This window comes from Crocodylus porosus, unplaced genomic scaffold (genome assembly GCF_001723895.1).
Source record: "Crocodylus porosus isolate Cpor-Errol unplaced genomic scaffold, CroPor_comp1, whole genome shotgun sequence".
Lineage (NCBI taxonomy): Eukaryota > Metazoa > Chordata > Crocodylia > Crocodylidae > Crocodylus > Crocodylus porosus.
This window is the reverse complement of record NW_017728943.1, coordinates 130854100-130869717: the sequence shown is the minus strand read 5'-3', so window position 1 is coordinate 130869717 and position 15618 is coordinate 130854100. Positions and strand designations below refer to the sequence as shown.

The window sequence follows — 15618 nt, the reverse complement described above, 5'->3', positions numbered from 1 at the left end:
CCTTGCCTGAAAGCACCAGAAATGGAATGGTTTAGCTTTTACTCTGAAAAAATAGAAAAGAAATGAAGTAATAAAATACAATAATGTTTTGGGTTGTAGTTCAACACAATATGTGGAATCCTGACCTTAAAGATGACAGTGGGAGTTTTATGGTCGGATCTCACTCAAGCTTCCTAAGCACTTCCAGATAATTGTGTTCTTTGAGATTGCTTTGAAATATACTTGTAATACTTGATATAAGAGAAAAAGCTTACTAAAATAGAATATACCCATATACACACCAATAACTCTCTTCCAAGAAGAGACCCATATAAAAGATGAAACAGTAATTGTGACTACAACCCTATGGCAAAAAGGAATTACCAGTAAGTACATTTCTTTTCCGTGCTATATACAGGTATTCATTGTTTACATGATATGAGATGCCTCCAGCACAATTGGAACAATAGGCATTCTTCTCTTCTGACAATTAATAGACAGAAATCTCCTGCTAGAGATTTCTTTGTATTTTCCACTACATTCCCAAGATCCCTTCTGGTTAACAGGAAGGCCATGCTCTACTAATAAATCAGGGTCATTGGACTCTTACCTGTTACACCACTCCCATTGAATTGGATGTTATCTTCAAGGAGAAGGATGATTTGGGCAATATTATAATGCAGCTACTGAGTTTACAATGTCAATGAGATGTAACCTAGGATAACGCAGAGGACTGCATGGGTGGTCCAATACACTACAGCCAAGTTTTGAGGGCAAACCTGATTCCTCTTGCCCATAGGAGTTGATGGAAAATCTTGAAGTTGGCTCACTGTCTTCTACATTGACGTGAGCTGTTTTAGCACTGGAGTCAGAACAATGAGGGGGTGGAATTTGTAAGTGCAAAGACAGAGATGACTAAAAATATACCACGAATCTCCACTTGCTTTACCCCAGTGCTGTATCCCTGAATCTATGCCTGAAGGATGTGAGAGCACTTTTGATCACAGTCAGTCACTCAAGTAACAAACTACATCAGGATGTCAGGATCCCACCCCCTGCTGCTATAAAATAGGTGGTACTGCCTTAATGGCATATTACTCACTGACAGCAGCCTAAATAATTACACTAGAGTATGTATACATTTGCCTTTTTTTTTCTTATTTATTTTACTTCTGAATGAGAGCCTTCATGAAGGCAAGAAAGGGGTGATTTATGAACTAGCTCCAGAATCCCCTTGGGCATCACAAATTCTTCCAAATATTTTTTTTTCTCCAAAGGCATCTTAGTAAGAGTGCCAAGCTATGCAAACTATAGACATTTGTCAAGAATCACCGAGCTGCTGAGCTTTAACATCGTTTTAAAACATCCCCCAAAACCTTACTTTAAGTCCAATTCCCAATGAAGATCTTGGTATCCAGAAGTGAGAGGATAATATTTTCCTTGTTTTTGTTCCTAGTTATGGTTCAAGAAGATTACCATAGCCAGAACCCATACCACAATGCTGTCCATGCAGCTGATGTCACCCAAGCTATGCACTGCTATCTAAAGGAGCCCAAGGTAAAATAAAACTAAATGCTACTTCACACTAATGTGGCTTCCAAATAAGAATCTCATATTATGGCTCATGTATCTTGTTTGTCAGTAGGAAAAATAGTAAAGTTACTGAAACTCAAGCTTAACCTGGCAATCATTTGTAGAATCTGAAGTAGAATCAGGTACTTGAAACAAAACATTCTACACACTTGTGGAGGGGATGAGAGAACAAACATGTGACACATTATTCATATTGCTTAATGCCTCACTGAAAGACATTTTTGATAACATAGAACTGAGAAAAAATGCTGATATCATTTGAACTGACATAAATGAAGGTCAGGTCTGCTGGAGTCAACAGATTGCCCCATGTGAGGGAGGAATTAGTGAGAGCAGGATCAGACTGCAGGTTTCTTGGGTCCCTGTCCCTTGCAGCACAAGGCCAAAATGTAGGGATAAGCACCATCTGGATTCTGCGAGGTACGTTTATTTGTTTCTCATCACAGGGCCCTTTCTCCACACAACAAAACAAAGCATCTTGTACAGAATTGGGCCATATTGATAATAAACAGCTGTAACAAATAGAAAGGTTTTTCTGGGGGAGAGGGGGTGGAAGGGGAGCAAGGGAGGGTCTTCCAAATTTTGAAAAGAATGAATTTCTACAGGGTTTCCAAAGGACAGGATGTATTTTATGTAATGTGATGAAATATGATGTATTTTATGGAAAATTATGTATTTTATGGATAACTGACCAATGGCCTATATTTTCAACATTAGGTACCTAAAATTAGGCAGCTTTAAGATCAGTTAGATCTGTTAGTAAAGCAAATCTACTCTGAGATGACTAACCGGAGTAAGAAGCCAGGCTGGAAAACACTGACTCCTGTAAACTTTGTTTACTGATGCACAGAAGTATGATAGATCAGTACCATTTTCATCTTTTATGTCAGAGCTGATCTCATTTCATATGATTTTGGAAAGTAGGAGTTAGCAGTTGCTTCTGATACAAATCCTTAAGCAGCATTTTTATAGTAACCAATCCAATTTTTAAAATCTGTTCATTGTTCATGCTAACAGAGAAAATTGTGACAATGTGTCAGCAGAGAGCCTGACTGTTGTTGTAGATGTATACTGAACAATGACATCAAAAGCGTACACGTGGCTCTGTACAATTAATCATCTTGAATGTTATCATTTGTAGGCTGACCTGCAAACCCAAACAATGATGTGCTGTAGCATTTTGTTTGTGTATTTGCTCCAAGAATTGTTTGCCTGGTTTTGTTAACATTGTGGTGAATGTATGTGGTACAGCTTGCCAACTTCCTCACCCCTCTGGACATTATGCTTGGACTGCTGGCTGCTGCTGCTCATGATGTAGACCATCCAGGGGTCAACCAGCCATTTTTGATCAAAACCAAACACCACCTCGCCGGTCTGTACCAGGTAAGACTGCTTTCTGCAAGTATGTTAACATGTGAAATAGGTACCAAGGGCAATCAGACTTTCAGGTTGAAAGCTCCTAGCTGAGCCACAGTTTTTGAGTCTGTGATTTTAGACTAGATTTTCAGTGGGCATTTTGATGTGCATTGCAAAGATGCTGTGCAAATGAGTGGACATGGTGCCCATACCAATGTCTGCTTCAAACAGTCTTGGCACTGAAGCTGCAGCATGGCTATCTGCTGAAATATTTCTAGGGTGCATGAGCTAGAGAAAGGACCTGTAGATTTGCAGATTAAAATCAGCAAGTGAACAGTCTGTACTTCCTTCTTCCCTCAGGGCATTCACAAGTAGCAGAAGTACTGCACAGCTGAATTTTAGTGTTATGTGGGCAGTTCGCATGGCACATTGACCACACCAGTGCATGGGGATATAGTCAGAAAAAATCTCACTGGCAAATACTGCAGATTAAAAAAATAAAGATATTAAAATATGGGAAACAACAGTAAAAGTATATATCCACATAAATCCATGCTATTTATGTGCACATTATATATCACATATATAACATTTATATTTATATCACATACACATCTGCATTCTAGATAGACAGATTATTGATTTTGGGGATCTATCTATATAACTGTGTGTGTGTGTGTGTGTGTGTGTGTGTGTGTGTGTGTGTGTGTGTGTGTGTGTGTGCTTGACAGTGCCAGTACTTAGGGGCTATTTTGATTTTATCAGCAGTGAACAATGAGAGACATGGTCATACAGGTTTATAATCCATCCATTTTGCTGCCTTCTGCAGTCACTGGATAGGTGTGTCTCACTCTAATGCAGGGGTTTCAGATTTTTTCACGCTTCCCCCCACCCGCATCTGAACCATAAGACTTCTTGCAAGACAGACCCGGACCTACAGATCCTGTAGTGCTGCGTCAAGCAACAGCAGAGCAAGCAGCACCAGGGAGCTGCAGGCTTAAGAGGAGGTCCTCTTGAGTCACTGTGACAGCAGCATGAAATTATATTACTTGTTAACGTATTTATAAAACACTGGCTGTAAGACCAGATCTGCATTATTAATAAGGTGGAGGAGAATTATGCAGACAATATTATCATTCTCTGCATAAATTCTAAACAGCACCTCATTTACAGTTTGAATTTTAATATTTTGAATTGTGAAAGAGCAGCACCTTTATGTTGCCCACTCAGTTCTGGGCTTTCCTAATGATTCATCATGGTGCTAATTCAGACTCTTTTTTTGCCTGTTTCTACAAGCATGGAAGAGGAGAAAGATTTGGCTTAACAAGCTAAAAGTAACTATGTATCATCCAAGTAACATACAAGGATCCTTTCAGGAAAATGTGAGGAGCACTTTGATACTTGTATCTCTGATAAAAAGGATTCTCATTTAGAAAACTACAGGGTAGAACAATAATCATAGAGTTAAGAGTAGAAGATACTGTCAGCCTGCCCCTTAAAGTATATTCTATACTAGTATATTGGGATTTTAAAATCAATCTTTTTTCTTTGTGAAGAGCCAATAGGCAATTTGCAAATAGCAGGACATTTACAGTAGAACATCAGTTTTGGCAACTGTACTTGATGTCTAGAGAAGCATCTGCATACCCAGTAGTGAGCTGGAACAACATGTAGCTTTGAAAAATGCTGACTCCCAGCTGCAATGAGTGGAGTTAGGGTCAGGAAACTGGCATGCTTTTCAAATTCAAGAAACACAAAAATGTATGAACTGACTATGATCCATGACTAATAAATGGAGAGCAGACCAATTACTGACTTTCAAAGCTCAGTTGGTAAACTTGGGCCTATCCAAAAAATTCTGGCATGTGGGAGACTGGTAAGGTTTTTAAACCTTATATACGTTAAAGGTTACCCTGAGTAAAGAGAAGAAAGGTTACTAACAGCAGTGTCTTTCTGAGCCTGATTATAGCACATTCCCAATGTAATGCTTTGCTTAATACTAAAGGAAAGGAGATTCTCTGTTCCTCCTTACCACCATACTACCCCACCCCAACAGACACTTAAGGTTTTACAGATAAGATGTTGATTGTGTAACCATTCAACTGTCCTTCTCCCCTGAGATAAAGGAACAGACAGGGCCATGTGAGCCAAGGCCAGGACAAAGCGATGTTCAGATAGTTATGACTTTGTGACTGGCTTAAGTAGCTGAATCAGCTTATGACAAGTCACATGCACACAGCAGGCACAACTACATGCTGCCTAGAGCATTTTGCTCTGGTCTCCTCTAAATGTCAGGGCAATTGGATTGGGTGGGAGTCAGTTGGCTAGTGAAGCAAGTTTAGGATCCTTTGAAAGAGAAGTGGAAAAGATCCATTTTATACAAACCCTGTGATCTGACAACAGAGGATGATGGAGTGGGTCAGCATCTAATGAATATGCAGGAGTATTTACTAACCACAAAACCTGCTTAGACTCAAAATCCAGTCTACTCTTGCAGTGGTAGCTCCTGGTGGGCACCATCTGGTTTTTAAGTATGATGAGGCAAAGACATATGCACTAAAAAAGAAATGAATATGAAACTCTCTCCAAGACCCAGCCCAAACTGAGTTTGCGCTGGTTTAAATAATGCTGTCCATTTCTGCTCTTCTAGGTTATGATCCAAGCAGGAAGTGGGAACATGTATGTAGGCATGTTAGTCTGAAGTCAAGTAGAAGATGGGGTAGATTTGTACTTTATAGACTAATCAAAGTATATATATAGAGGGAGAGAGAATGAGAGAGAGACAGCACAAGTTTTTGTGAGCTGTAGCTCACTTTATCAGATGCTATGAAAAGACATGCAGAAAGCCAAGTATAAGAAGGAGAGAGAAATTACAAAAGGGGGGTGGAAAGGAAGAGACGGAGTGATAGGGGGAAGAGGGTGCCAAACCACAGAAAAATGAACTATTAGACTGACGAGGCTTATTTTAAAAGCCTTATCTAAAGTTGTGCAAATACCTGGTTTTCAGCATGCTAGCAGTTCCAAAATATCCAGAAAGAAATTTGCCTCAGGGTTGCCCTGAAAAAATACTATTTCCCAATTCCCAAATAGTCAAAAAATCATTTTGTTTCCATGTCAAGTGTTTTTAATATGCTTGAAGTGAAATTAAGGTGAATTTTGAAACAAAAGTGCATGTTCAACAATATTTATGGACCATCTGTGACTGAATCTGATTTTTTTTTTTTTGCTAAAAAATGTTTTGGACATAAATTTTGCCCTGCTTTAGTCTCATTTACATCTTTTGATTAATGTTTCTGTCATGCCATGAAATGCACCTGGAGAATTGGCTAAGAGCCATCAGAAAAAAAGATCAAGCCAAATTATAAATACATTTTAACATACTTGTTGACCTTTTGTTAATGAGGAAGTAATGATTTCAGTAGAATATTGTGGTGCCTGTGAAAGCTCACTGCAGGATCAAGCCCTAAGGTATTCTTCCTTTTGTGACTACCTGGTGGATTTCAAGAGAAGAACATTCCACTCAAGTAATTGCACATACTATTAATAAAATAAAGATTACCTGATTGTTCATGTTATACCCTGGAACAGGGCTGTGGTCAGCTGAGACCTCAGAATTTTCAGTGTTATTTCAAAGAAGTGCTTCCCATCACCTGAGCTTTTCAAATGGGCACCACACACACCGAACACCAGAAATTTGCTTGGTGCAGTACAAAAATCTCAATAATGCTGCAAACACTACAAAGATAGAAGATCATCAGATAAGGCAGGCACCTGAGCATCATAATCTGTGATTAGAAACACAACAACTTGCCTTGTTATCAATGATGGATTTTTTTTGCCTCTAATCTTCCCTGGTAATTAAAAGAGAAAATATAAGATGACATTTCCCCCTTCCTATGTCCCTGTAGGTTTAAAAGATTCTGGGCAGTGCATTTACTGCTGATTTAATATTATTTTTAGTCAAAAGTACCAGAAATAATGTACAACCCAAGGTTGAGGTGCCTGATAAAATCCTAACCTTTCGTTATCTAGAGGTCCTATCATTGCTGATCCTAGGAAAAGTCAGACTGCCTTGCTTCTTAATGAAATGTTAATATTTTGTCAAAGTGTGATAGCTGTGAATGGCATTGTGGACATTGTAAGAAAAGTTCACTGTGAGATAAAAATATGTAATAATATTTTAAATTAAGATTAGAGAGAGAGGGTTTTGCACTTGTTTTCTGAAACTTAAGTGAAGAGTAGCAGTTTTGGAATCTGTAACTATCATATTTAGCTCCTACAATACATAAAGACATGCTTTAGAAGTCTGTGATAATAAAATCTGAATGGGAAGAGAGTAGAGAAAAATAGAGAGAACATCTGACTGTGGAGATTTGAGGTTAATTACAAATATTTTCTTTAATGAGCTTCCTAAGGTTGAAGTTACATGTTACACTTGAACCGTACTAAATCTGTGGCCTGTTAAGTGGCATGAAAGTTAGAATGTGCTGTGAGCAGCCACTCATTAAGAGTTAATACCATTTCTTGGATGCACAGCTCTTGACTTACCACTAGAGGGCTGTTAAGCAGGAATATGGTCAGGAGCCAGACACCCAGGCTCTGTCTCTGCTGTGGGTGGGTAGGGGGGTGCAGCTTGGGATGCTGGAGGACTTCAGATTGTTCCTGTGGGCATTTACAACAGGCCACCAAACCAAGGGGAGATCTGGAGTTCTCTCAAGAACTGATAGAAGCCCTGCGTGCATGGGACTTGGTTGTCACGGGTGACTTCAATTACCTGGACACAGATTGGGAGGAACACATATCCCCACTAAATTTCAAGCCAAACTATTTTGAAGAATCTACTTAATGTCCTTTCTTCTGTTCCTGTCATGTTTGATTTACCCCTGTATTGCTGTGCTCAGCCAAACATAGGAAACTTCTCATGAGAAAGCCTCTTCTTGTATCACTTTGGCTAGGGACAGACACTACACATAAACCGATTTAAGTGATCAGAAACTGGTTTACACCTGTAACAGAACAGAAGAAGTTCAGTGCATATAAACCAGTTTGAAAATGGCTGAAACCAGTTTGAGATAAACTCGGATCGAAAACATTTACTCTTCAATCAGACTTAACTAATTTGGGTCAAACCAGTTTATGCAATGTTTGTCCCAGACCCTTTTCTGGTTTAAGCTAAACCAGAGTCCCCCAGTATCCCAGCATGCTCTCTGGGCTCAGTGGGACTCTGTTGCACAACAGAGCTGGCCCCTCTCCTCTGCTCTTCCCAGCACTCCCCTCTCACCACTCACTGCTTAAGCAGGGAGCCCTTCCTCCTCTCTCCCACAGCACGGACTGCAGCCAGCATGTGGTATGCAAGATAGGCCAGTGTCTGCTTAGGGCTTTTTGGAGGTAATCAATAGCTCAGGTGGTAATGTCCCTGCATTTTCAGAAAAGCTTGCAATGAGCAAGGCTTTGTTTTCTGATGGGGTGTTAGATGCTGATAACAGAGCTGATAGATGCTCTGTTATCAAGGGGGGGACCCCTCCCTAATCACAGTGTCCTACCTGGGCCTGGCCATGACTTCCTCAGCTTTCTGCAGAAGCAAAAGAGGGCTGCTCTAGTGCCCCCCAGCTTCTAGCCTGAGCCACTGCAGGCGTGTGCCTGCATTTCTGGGATGTCTGTCTGGGTTGCAAACTGATTTAGCCTACCCAGGTTAGACTAACCTGCAAATATTGAATCAATTCAAGCTCAGGTTTTTGAATGTCTGTCCCTAGCCTTGAAGCCGAGTCCCATAAGCTGCAGTTGCTTTGGAGAAGAGGTCAGGGAGGGTTATATCACTGAATCTTCTGAAGTGTGGCTGTCACAAGCAGCACTGTGACACTGTCCTCATCCTGCTCCACCATCTGGGAACATTCTCTTCCACTTTTCTGACAGCCCATAATTACTTCATTGTGATGAGCAACCTAGTTTGAGAACTATAATAATCTATACTCCTTGTTCTAGTCCCTAAACATAGCATTCAGCCATATATATGTCTATGCTATCCAGGGTTCAAATAAAGGAGTCAGTTTGCAGTAGATCATAGTTAATTGTTGAAGAATGCACCTGTCTTCAGTTCACACATGCAGATCACCTCCTAGCCCTCTTCCTGTTTGGTTCATGCCCTTGCCCTCTAATAAGCCTTAATAAGACAGCAGGAGTCTTACGTGGAAAAGCTGGTGATTCTAATAGCCAGTAGCTACTCCAGGGTTTCTGGCTGCTATCATTAATGTTAGAGTTATATGGTTTCAGACATCAATTTTAATCTGAGTTTTCTGTATTTGTTAGGGACGTAAATATTGTTTAAAAAATATTTGTTTACTTCCTCTCGTTATATTGTTTAAATGGCTAACCGATAACACAGCAGCTCAGACACAGCTGCTGGCAGGAGCTGCTCCCTTGACAGGGCAGGGGAAGAGGTGGTGGCAAGTTCAGCCAGACAGCACAGCCCAGATGAAGCCCTGCGCTGGGAGCACCTGCGAACAAGCAGCTAGTTGCTTAATTGATGGGTCATTAGGCCATTTGCTGTATTCCTCTTTCCCCTCAAAGGCTACAGGCACTAGTCCCCCTCACTCTATTGCCTTTTGGTTCCTGTTGGGGTACCATGTGGCTTCCTTTCCTCCTTCCCTGCCAAATTACCCCCCCACCCCACACTAAGCAATAACCAGTAAGCTAACCAGTTAACACTGGGTTTAACAGTTAAATGATTAACTGTTTAACCTTTCACATCCCTAGTATTTGTCCACAGTAAACTTAAAGTACATGGGCACTGAAGGGGAAAGGAAAAATAACGATAGCTTTGACTTAACCCCACATTATAATAATGGACCATGAACAGAAATTTATCAGAAGTGCTCTGGAATGGGTTTCTCTATTTCTTTCTCTCTCTCTTCTATTCAGACCTAGAAATAGAAGCTTGTTCCAATAAAGAGCTTTGGTCCCTATAAGTCAGGTACTACAGTACATAATGCTTAAATGCCAGGTCTCAAAATGCAGCCCAAGCCCCCAGGGTTAGATTCTCTATACAGCATGCAGAAGGATGATCCAGGACAGGCAGTGCACTGACTAAGGAGCTGCCTACGGCTGGCCAGCAGGAAACACAAAGCAGAGGCATGTTTCTGAAACCGTGCTCCTCTCTGGAGCAAAGAGGCCTGAGTCCCAGCTACCCCCATGCCTTCAGTCTGCAGAACGTAAAATCAGCCCTCACCCACAAGCACTCTTCAAAAAAAACTCAAAAAAGAGACTGGCTTACTCTTTCCTTAGTTTTTTTTTACTTTATTAACAAATCCAGCTTATCATTTAACACATTTAACATTTAAAGATAAATGTTCTATTCTTTTCTCCTCTTCTTTTCAGTCCCTGATAGGTCCTTTATGTTTCAGCTGATGTTATGCTTTGGTGTTTCTTCATCTCCATATAATTATTCACCCCCTCTTTTTCCCTCAGAACTCTGAATAATATAAATCTCACTATGTTCAGCTCACCTCTGCTTTTAAACTTTAAGTTTATTTCCAACTTGTTCTTAAGCTTTAGCTCATAGAACTTGCATTTTTCTTCAGTATTCAACAAAAGTTTCTCAAACTTTGTGGTTTTGGAGGAGAGAAACTAAAAAAAAATTGCACCTAATTTCTAAGGAAGCATTTTTTCCCTATCTCATCCACTCTTCTTTTAAAAAATGACCCAAGAAGTAGGAGGTTGTGGTGCCACTCATTGTTTATACCAGTGGGGCCCATCCTTTCAGCCTTGCAGGCTAATCCATCCTAGGCAAGTATTTTTCTAACCCACTCTTAAAATTTTCTAATAATGGAGATTCCACAACCTCTCTAGGTATCTGTTCCAGTGTTTGACCACCCTCGTCTTGAGAAAGTGCTTCCTAATATCACCCTAAATTTCCCCTATTGTAATTTAATGGTGTAATTTAGGTATGTGTCTGTCTACTGTTGGGATCCCATTATGATTCAGGCATGAGCTAAGTGCCTCTTTGCTCAGGCTAAGACAGCCCTGGACAGGTGCAGGTGCAGGTGCATTTCTATGGACACAGGGTCAGACAGCAAAGTTCCTAGTGCTACTGCACACCTCCAAGGCAAGGAAATGCACAGGGGGCCACTGACAAGGGGCATTCTTTATTGCAACTTTGGACCTAAGCACCTAACATCCACCTGACTCATTATTTGGATCTAGCCCAGCATGATAAGGAAGATTATCATCATTATAATATCTTGCGCTTCAACACCATCTATCTTGGAATATTTTGTAGACATTAACTACTAAAATTTCTCCTTTTCCCTTGAACACACAAAATAAAACTGGTAGATTTAGTCTAAAAATGGTGAAAAGCTTAGGTCATTCAATATGCAGCTGAGACATGGGAGACTTATGCATTTGTCTTTGTGTTGGTATAAAATGGAAGAACAGGGGAAGGCAGAAGGATCATGACTACTTGGAAAGAGAAACTGGAAGCCCAGGGACTGGTCATTAGCTTTTAATAGCCAAAGCCTATGGAAGTAGTAATAAAAGGGCCAGGTACAAAGAATCTGGTTTTTAGTTTGCTCTAGGCCAGGACACGGACAACATATATGGTACATGGAAATGATTCCAGGACCCATGTGAGCAGGGCAGGTGGTTCTGTTAGATGAATTTGCAGATAAAGTTTGGCTTTGACCTACTAACCTTAGGACTCTGAACTCTTAATTTCATTGACAGATTCTCTCATGGTTTGAACAGGTTGTGCTGCTTTCCTGCAAATGCTGAGTGGGTCCATGGATTCCCTGAAGAGAGCATGAACTCTTTTAGATCTACTCATACAAGCTTCTGGGGAGATATAGGTCCCTAGTCTTGGAGAGAGCTGTGAAGCTCAGTTACAAAGGGCTAAACTTAGGTCTGGACAAGTAACAGGGTTCTCCCAGAAGCATGTGTCAAGACCAGTGTACTAACTCCAGTACGTCTGTGATGCTGTCCTTCTCTTCATGCAGTCCTTTCCAGTTCCTTCTCCTCTGTCCTGTCATCACTCTTACCCTTTCTGTCTGATTTAATCTCTCATGGTCTCTTCTCATCCTTATCCTCCTTACAGTTGTTTGTGGTTCGCCGTGGTTCCCCCGCCTCTGTGTCATTTCCCATTGCTCGTCCTTCTCTTCCATGCAGTTCCTTGTTCTTGTGTCTCTTCTTCCTCCATGTGATCCAACATCTATCCTCCTCCCCCTCCTTTGCATGATCCCTTTCAGTCTATCCTTTTTATTCCTGCCCTGTGTCTCACCCCACAATACCCTATAGAAGCTGAACCTCTGAGGCCGGTGGAGACATATCACCCAGTCCATGGGCCTCCCCACAATTCTGGAAATGTAGCAGGGGGGAGGGGAGGGAGGGCAGGCAGTGATGGCAGCTTTGATTGCTGCTCCACTGCTGCCAAATTTCTGGACCCATGAGGAGCTCCATGGGCTGGAGGATATGGCCTTGCACACTAGATTGCAACAGAGTGCTGTGAGCCAGTGCATACGGTCACTCCACAGCCAGATCCAGGGTCAGGTTGAGGCATGGCTGGATCTGGTGCAGGGGACTGGGTTGTGTATGGGGTCAGGCTGTGATTAGTCAGCGCACACAGTCAGATCCAGTGCACCAGACTGCATACACAGGCCATCCCCATGCCACTCATCTGGCCCATGGGGCTGGAAGGTTGAGCACCACTGCCCTACATCAAGGTGTTTATGGCACTCCTTTGAATTGTGATTCATATGGGATTAAGTCCCTATTCTAAATCATGCTGAATAGAAGGGATTTGAATCTGAGTCACTCCCATCCCAGCTGAGTGCTCTAACCGTGGGGTGTTGCATACAGTGAGGGAAAAAGAAGACCTCTCCATTCTTCTGCAGTGAGCAAATTGTGAAACACACTGGCAAAATGTGTGTGTGTGTCACCCTTGGAACTCATCTTGTTCCATATTTTCATTGATGATATTGGCACAAATAAAAGAAGGGTGCTGAGACATCTTCAATGCAGAGAAAGGCTGGGATACCGTATAGGAAGAACTGGACTGCTTGGAGCCCTGTCATAACAGAAAATGGGATTAAACTCATTAGTATGAATACAAGGTCATGCAATGGGGAACTAATATCTGAAAGTCTGCTATAAGCTGGGAAGCCACCTGTTAAAAATGTCAGAAAAGGAGAAAAACTTTGATGTATTAGTTCAGGGATGGCCAACCTGTGGCACATATGCCACAAGTGGTCCAGGCAGCCTCTGTGCCTGGCATTTGGCAGACCAGAGAGGGGACAGGTGGCAAAGTGGCAGATAGGTCAGGGGACAAAAAACAAAGCAGCAGATCGGGCATGGAGCACAGGGCAGAAAGCAGAAAACAGATCAGCACTTTGGGCAGGGGAATGGAATTGGAGCAGCACTTGGGGAAGGTGCTGAGTTAATCTGTGGCACTCCTGCCAGAAAGGTTGGGCCCACATTAGTCAATCAGAAGATGATAATGAGATGAGTCACCAATGTGCTTTAACCAAGAAAAAGGGTGAATGCAATCCTAGGATCTATTTCCAGTAGAGATGTATCCATTGGATATATTTCCAATGTCATTCTACAAATCAGTTTTGAGACCTTGTTGAGTACCTTTCTGGTCACTTATGTTCAAGAATAATCGATTCAAACTGAAACAAGTGCAGAGAAGGACTACTAAGATGACCAGAAGAATAGAGAGACTATGTTGTAAGAAAGAAATACAAAAGTTTGATTTGTTTCACTCTGTAAAACAACAATTGAGAAAGAACATTTGGGGAGAAACAGGTAAAAAGAAACTAAAGGACAATATTGGCAGAAGAACAAATCAATACGAATAATTTTAGGTTCTTAACTACTGAAGCAGCAGGGTTCTGGAACAATCTTCCAAGCAGAGTACTGAGGGCAAAAAGCCTACTTCTGAGATGGAGCTCAGTATTTATGAAAGAGATTAGATGACCTGGGGTCTGCAATAGTAGGAAACTGGCCATGATGTCCTTCCACGCCTGTGCTCCTGTGTTCTTACCCCCCTCTAGTGTTGGTCCACACAGAGGATGACAACTTGCTGCATTAGCTCAAGTGGCAGTGGGTTATGTGCAGGGTATAAAAGTTTCAACCTTGCTGATGATTTCTGTGAAGGAAAATATTCCACATGATAAGAGTTTGGGGGTGTTTAGTTTGCTTTTTAGAAAACCAAAGAATTACATACCAACAGTTATGTTAAAAGATATTTTTTAAGATACCAAAATGAGGCACTAAACAGGAGAAACTGCAAAAACCAAGGTCATCAAATCAAACTTAGTGTCAGCTCCCCTGTATTTATGCATTATGATATTTTTTTCCCCACAAGCTGGACAAACCAGCTCAGGGACTGATTTAGGGTAGTATAGATAGTGAAGGAAGCTGTTTTTCATAGGCACTATGCCCCATCCATTGCAGAACTGGAAGGTAAATGACATGGAGCATGGGAGAGAGTGAAAAGAGGATGTTGTGTTTAAGACAGCTGAATAATAGAGTTGACAAACAGATTGTCTCCCCAGATCAGGTGTAGAGTTCCTGATGTGATGCTGGGTAAGTTTTCTAAACCACACTTACCACAGGGAGTCACTAAGGCTAGGTACAGACATTCAAAAAGTCGAAGGCAGAATTGATCTAAGTCATGTGGTTTTCTGTAAGTGGCAAAGTTTAGATTGGTAGCGAGCAGAACACATATTCTCCCTTTGATGTGGGGGGCACATCGTAGACTGGGTTGCACTATTTTTAAATCAATCTGTTTGTGCTGAACTTCTGTTGTGTTTCGGGTATAAACTGGTTACCAATCACTTACACTGGTAAAAGTGTAATGTCTGTACCTGGCCTAACTGTATATCCCTCATTTTCTAGATGCCCACTTGAAACCCTCAGGTCTGATTTGCAGAAGTGCTGAGCACTTGCACTGAGGTAAATGGGAGCTGTGCTTTAAGCAAACACATTGCTAGATTCATAGATGTTTGGGTCAGAAGGAATCTTAGCAGATCATTGAATCCAACCCCCTGCCCTGGGCAGGAAAGAGTACTCGGGTCAGATGACCCTAGCCAGGTGCATATCTAGCCTCCTCTTAAAGACCCCCAGGGTAAGGGAGAGCACCACCTCCATTGGAAGCCCATTCCAGATTCTAGCAATCCTAACCATAAAGAAGTTCTTCATAGATTCACAGTGTTTCATAGTGCTAGGGTTGGAAGGGACCTAAACAGATCATCAGGTCTGACCCCCTGCCCCGGGCAAGAATGAGTGCGGGTAATAACACCCAGCCCAATATCTGTCCAGCTTCCTCTTAAAGACCCCCAAGATGGGCGAGAGCACCACCTCCCTTGGGAGCCCATTCCAGAGCTTGGCAGCCCTAACTGTAAAGTAATGTCTCCTGATGTCCAGCCTGAACCTTCTCTCTAACAATTTGTGCCCATTATTCCTAGTAACCCCTGGTGATGCTCAGGGGAACAGAGCCTCCCCCAATTCCTGCTGGTCCCCCCCAGTGAGTTTGTAAACAGCCACTAGATCCCCTCTCAGCCTTCTCTTGTGGAGGCTAAATAGGTTCAGGCCCTTCAGCCTCTCTTCGTAGGTCCTGCCTCGCTGCCCCTTGACCATGCGAGTGGCCCTCCCCTGGACCCTCTCAAGGTTAGCCACATCCCTCTTGAAGTGCGG

General features: G+C 41.9%; 1 protein-coding gene across 3 annotated transcripts in view; it reads left to right on the top strand.

Annotated features, from left to right (window-relative positions):
- The window catches only part of PDE7B (phosphodiesterase 7B), a 307541-nt gene that overhangs the window by 268354 nt on the left and 23569 nt on the right, over positions 1 to 15618 (top strand). For all 3 annotated transcript variants that reach the window (XM_019550216.1, XM_019550217.1, XM_019550215.1), the window contains 2 exons: positions 1436 to 1536; positions 2824 to 2955. In XM_019550216.1, the coding sequence (XP_019405761.1) occupies positions 1436 to 1536; positions 2824 to 2955 (233 nt within the window). The remainder of the gene's footprint in view (positions 1 to 1435; positions 1537 to 2823; positions 2956 to 15618) is intronic.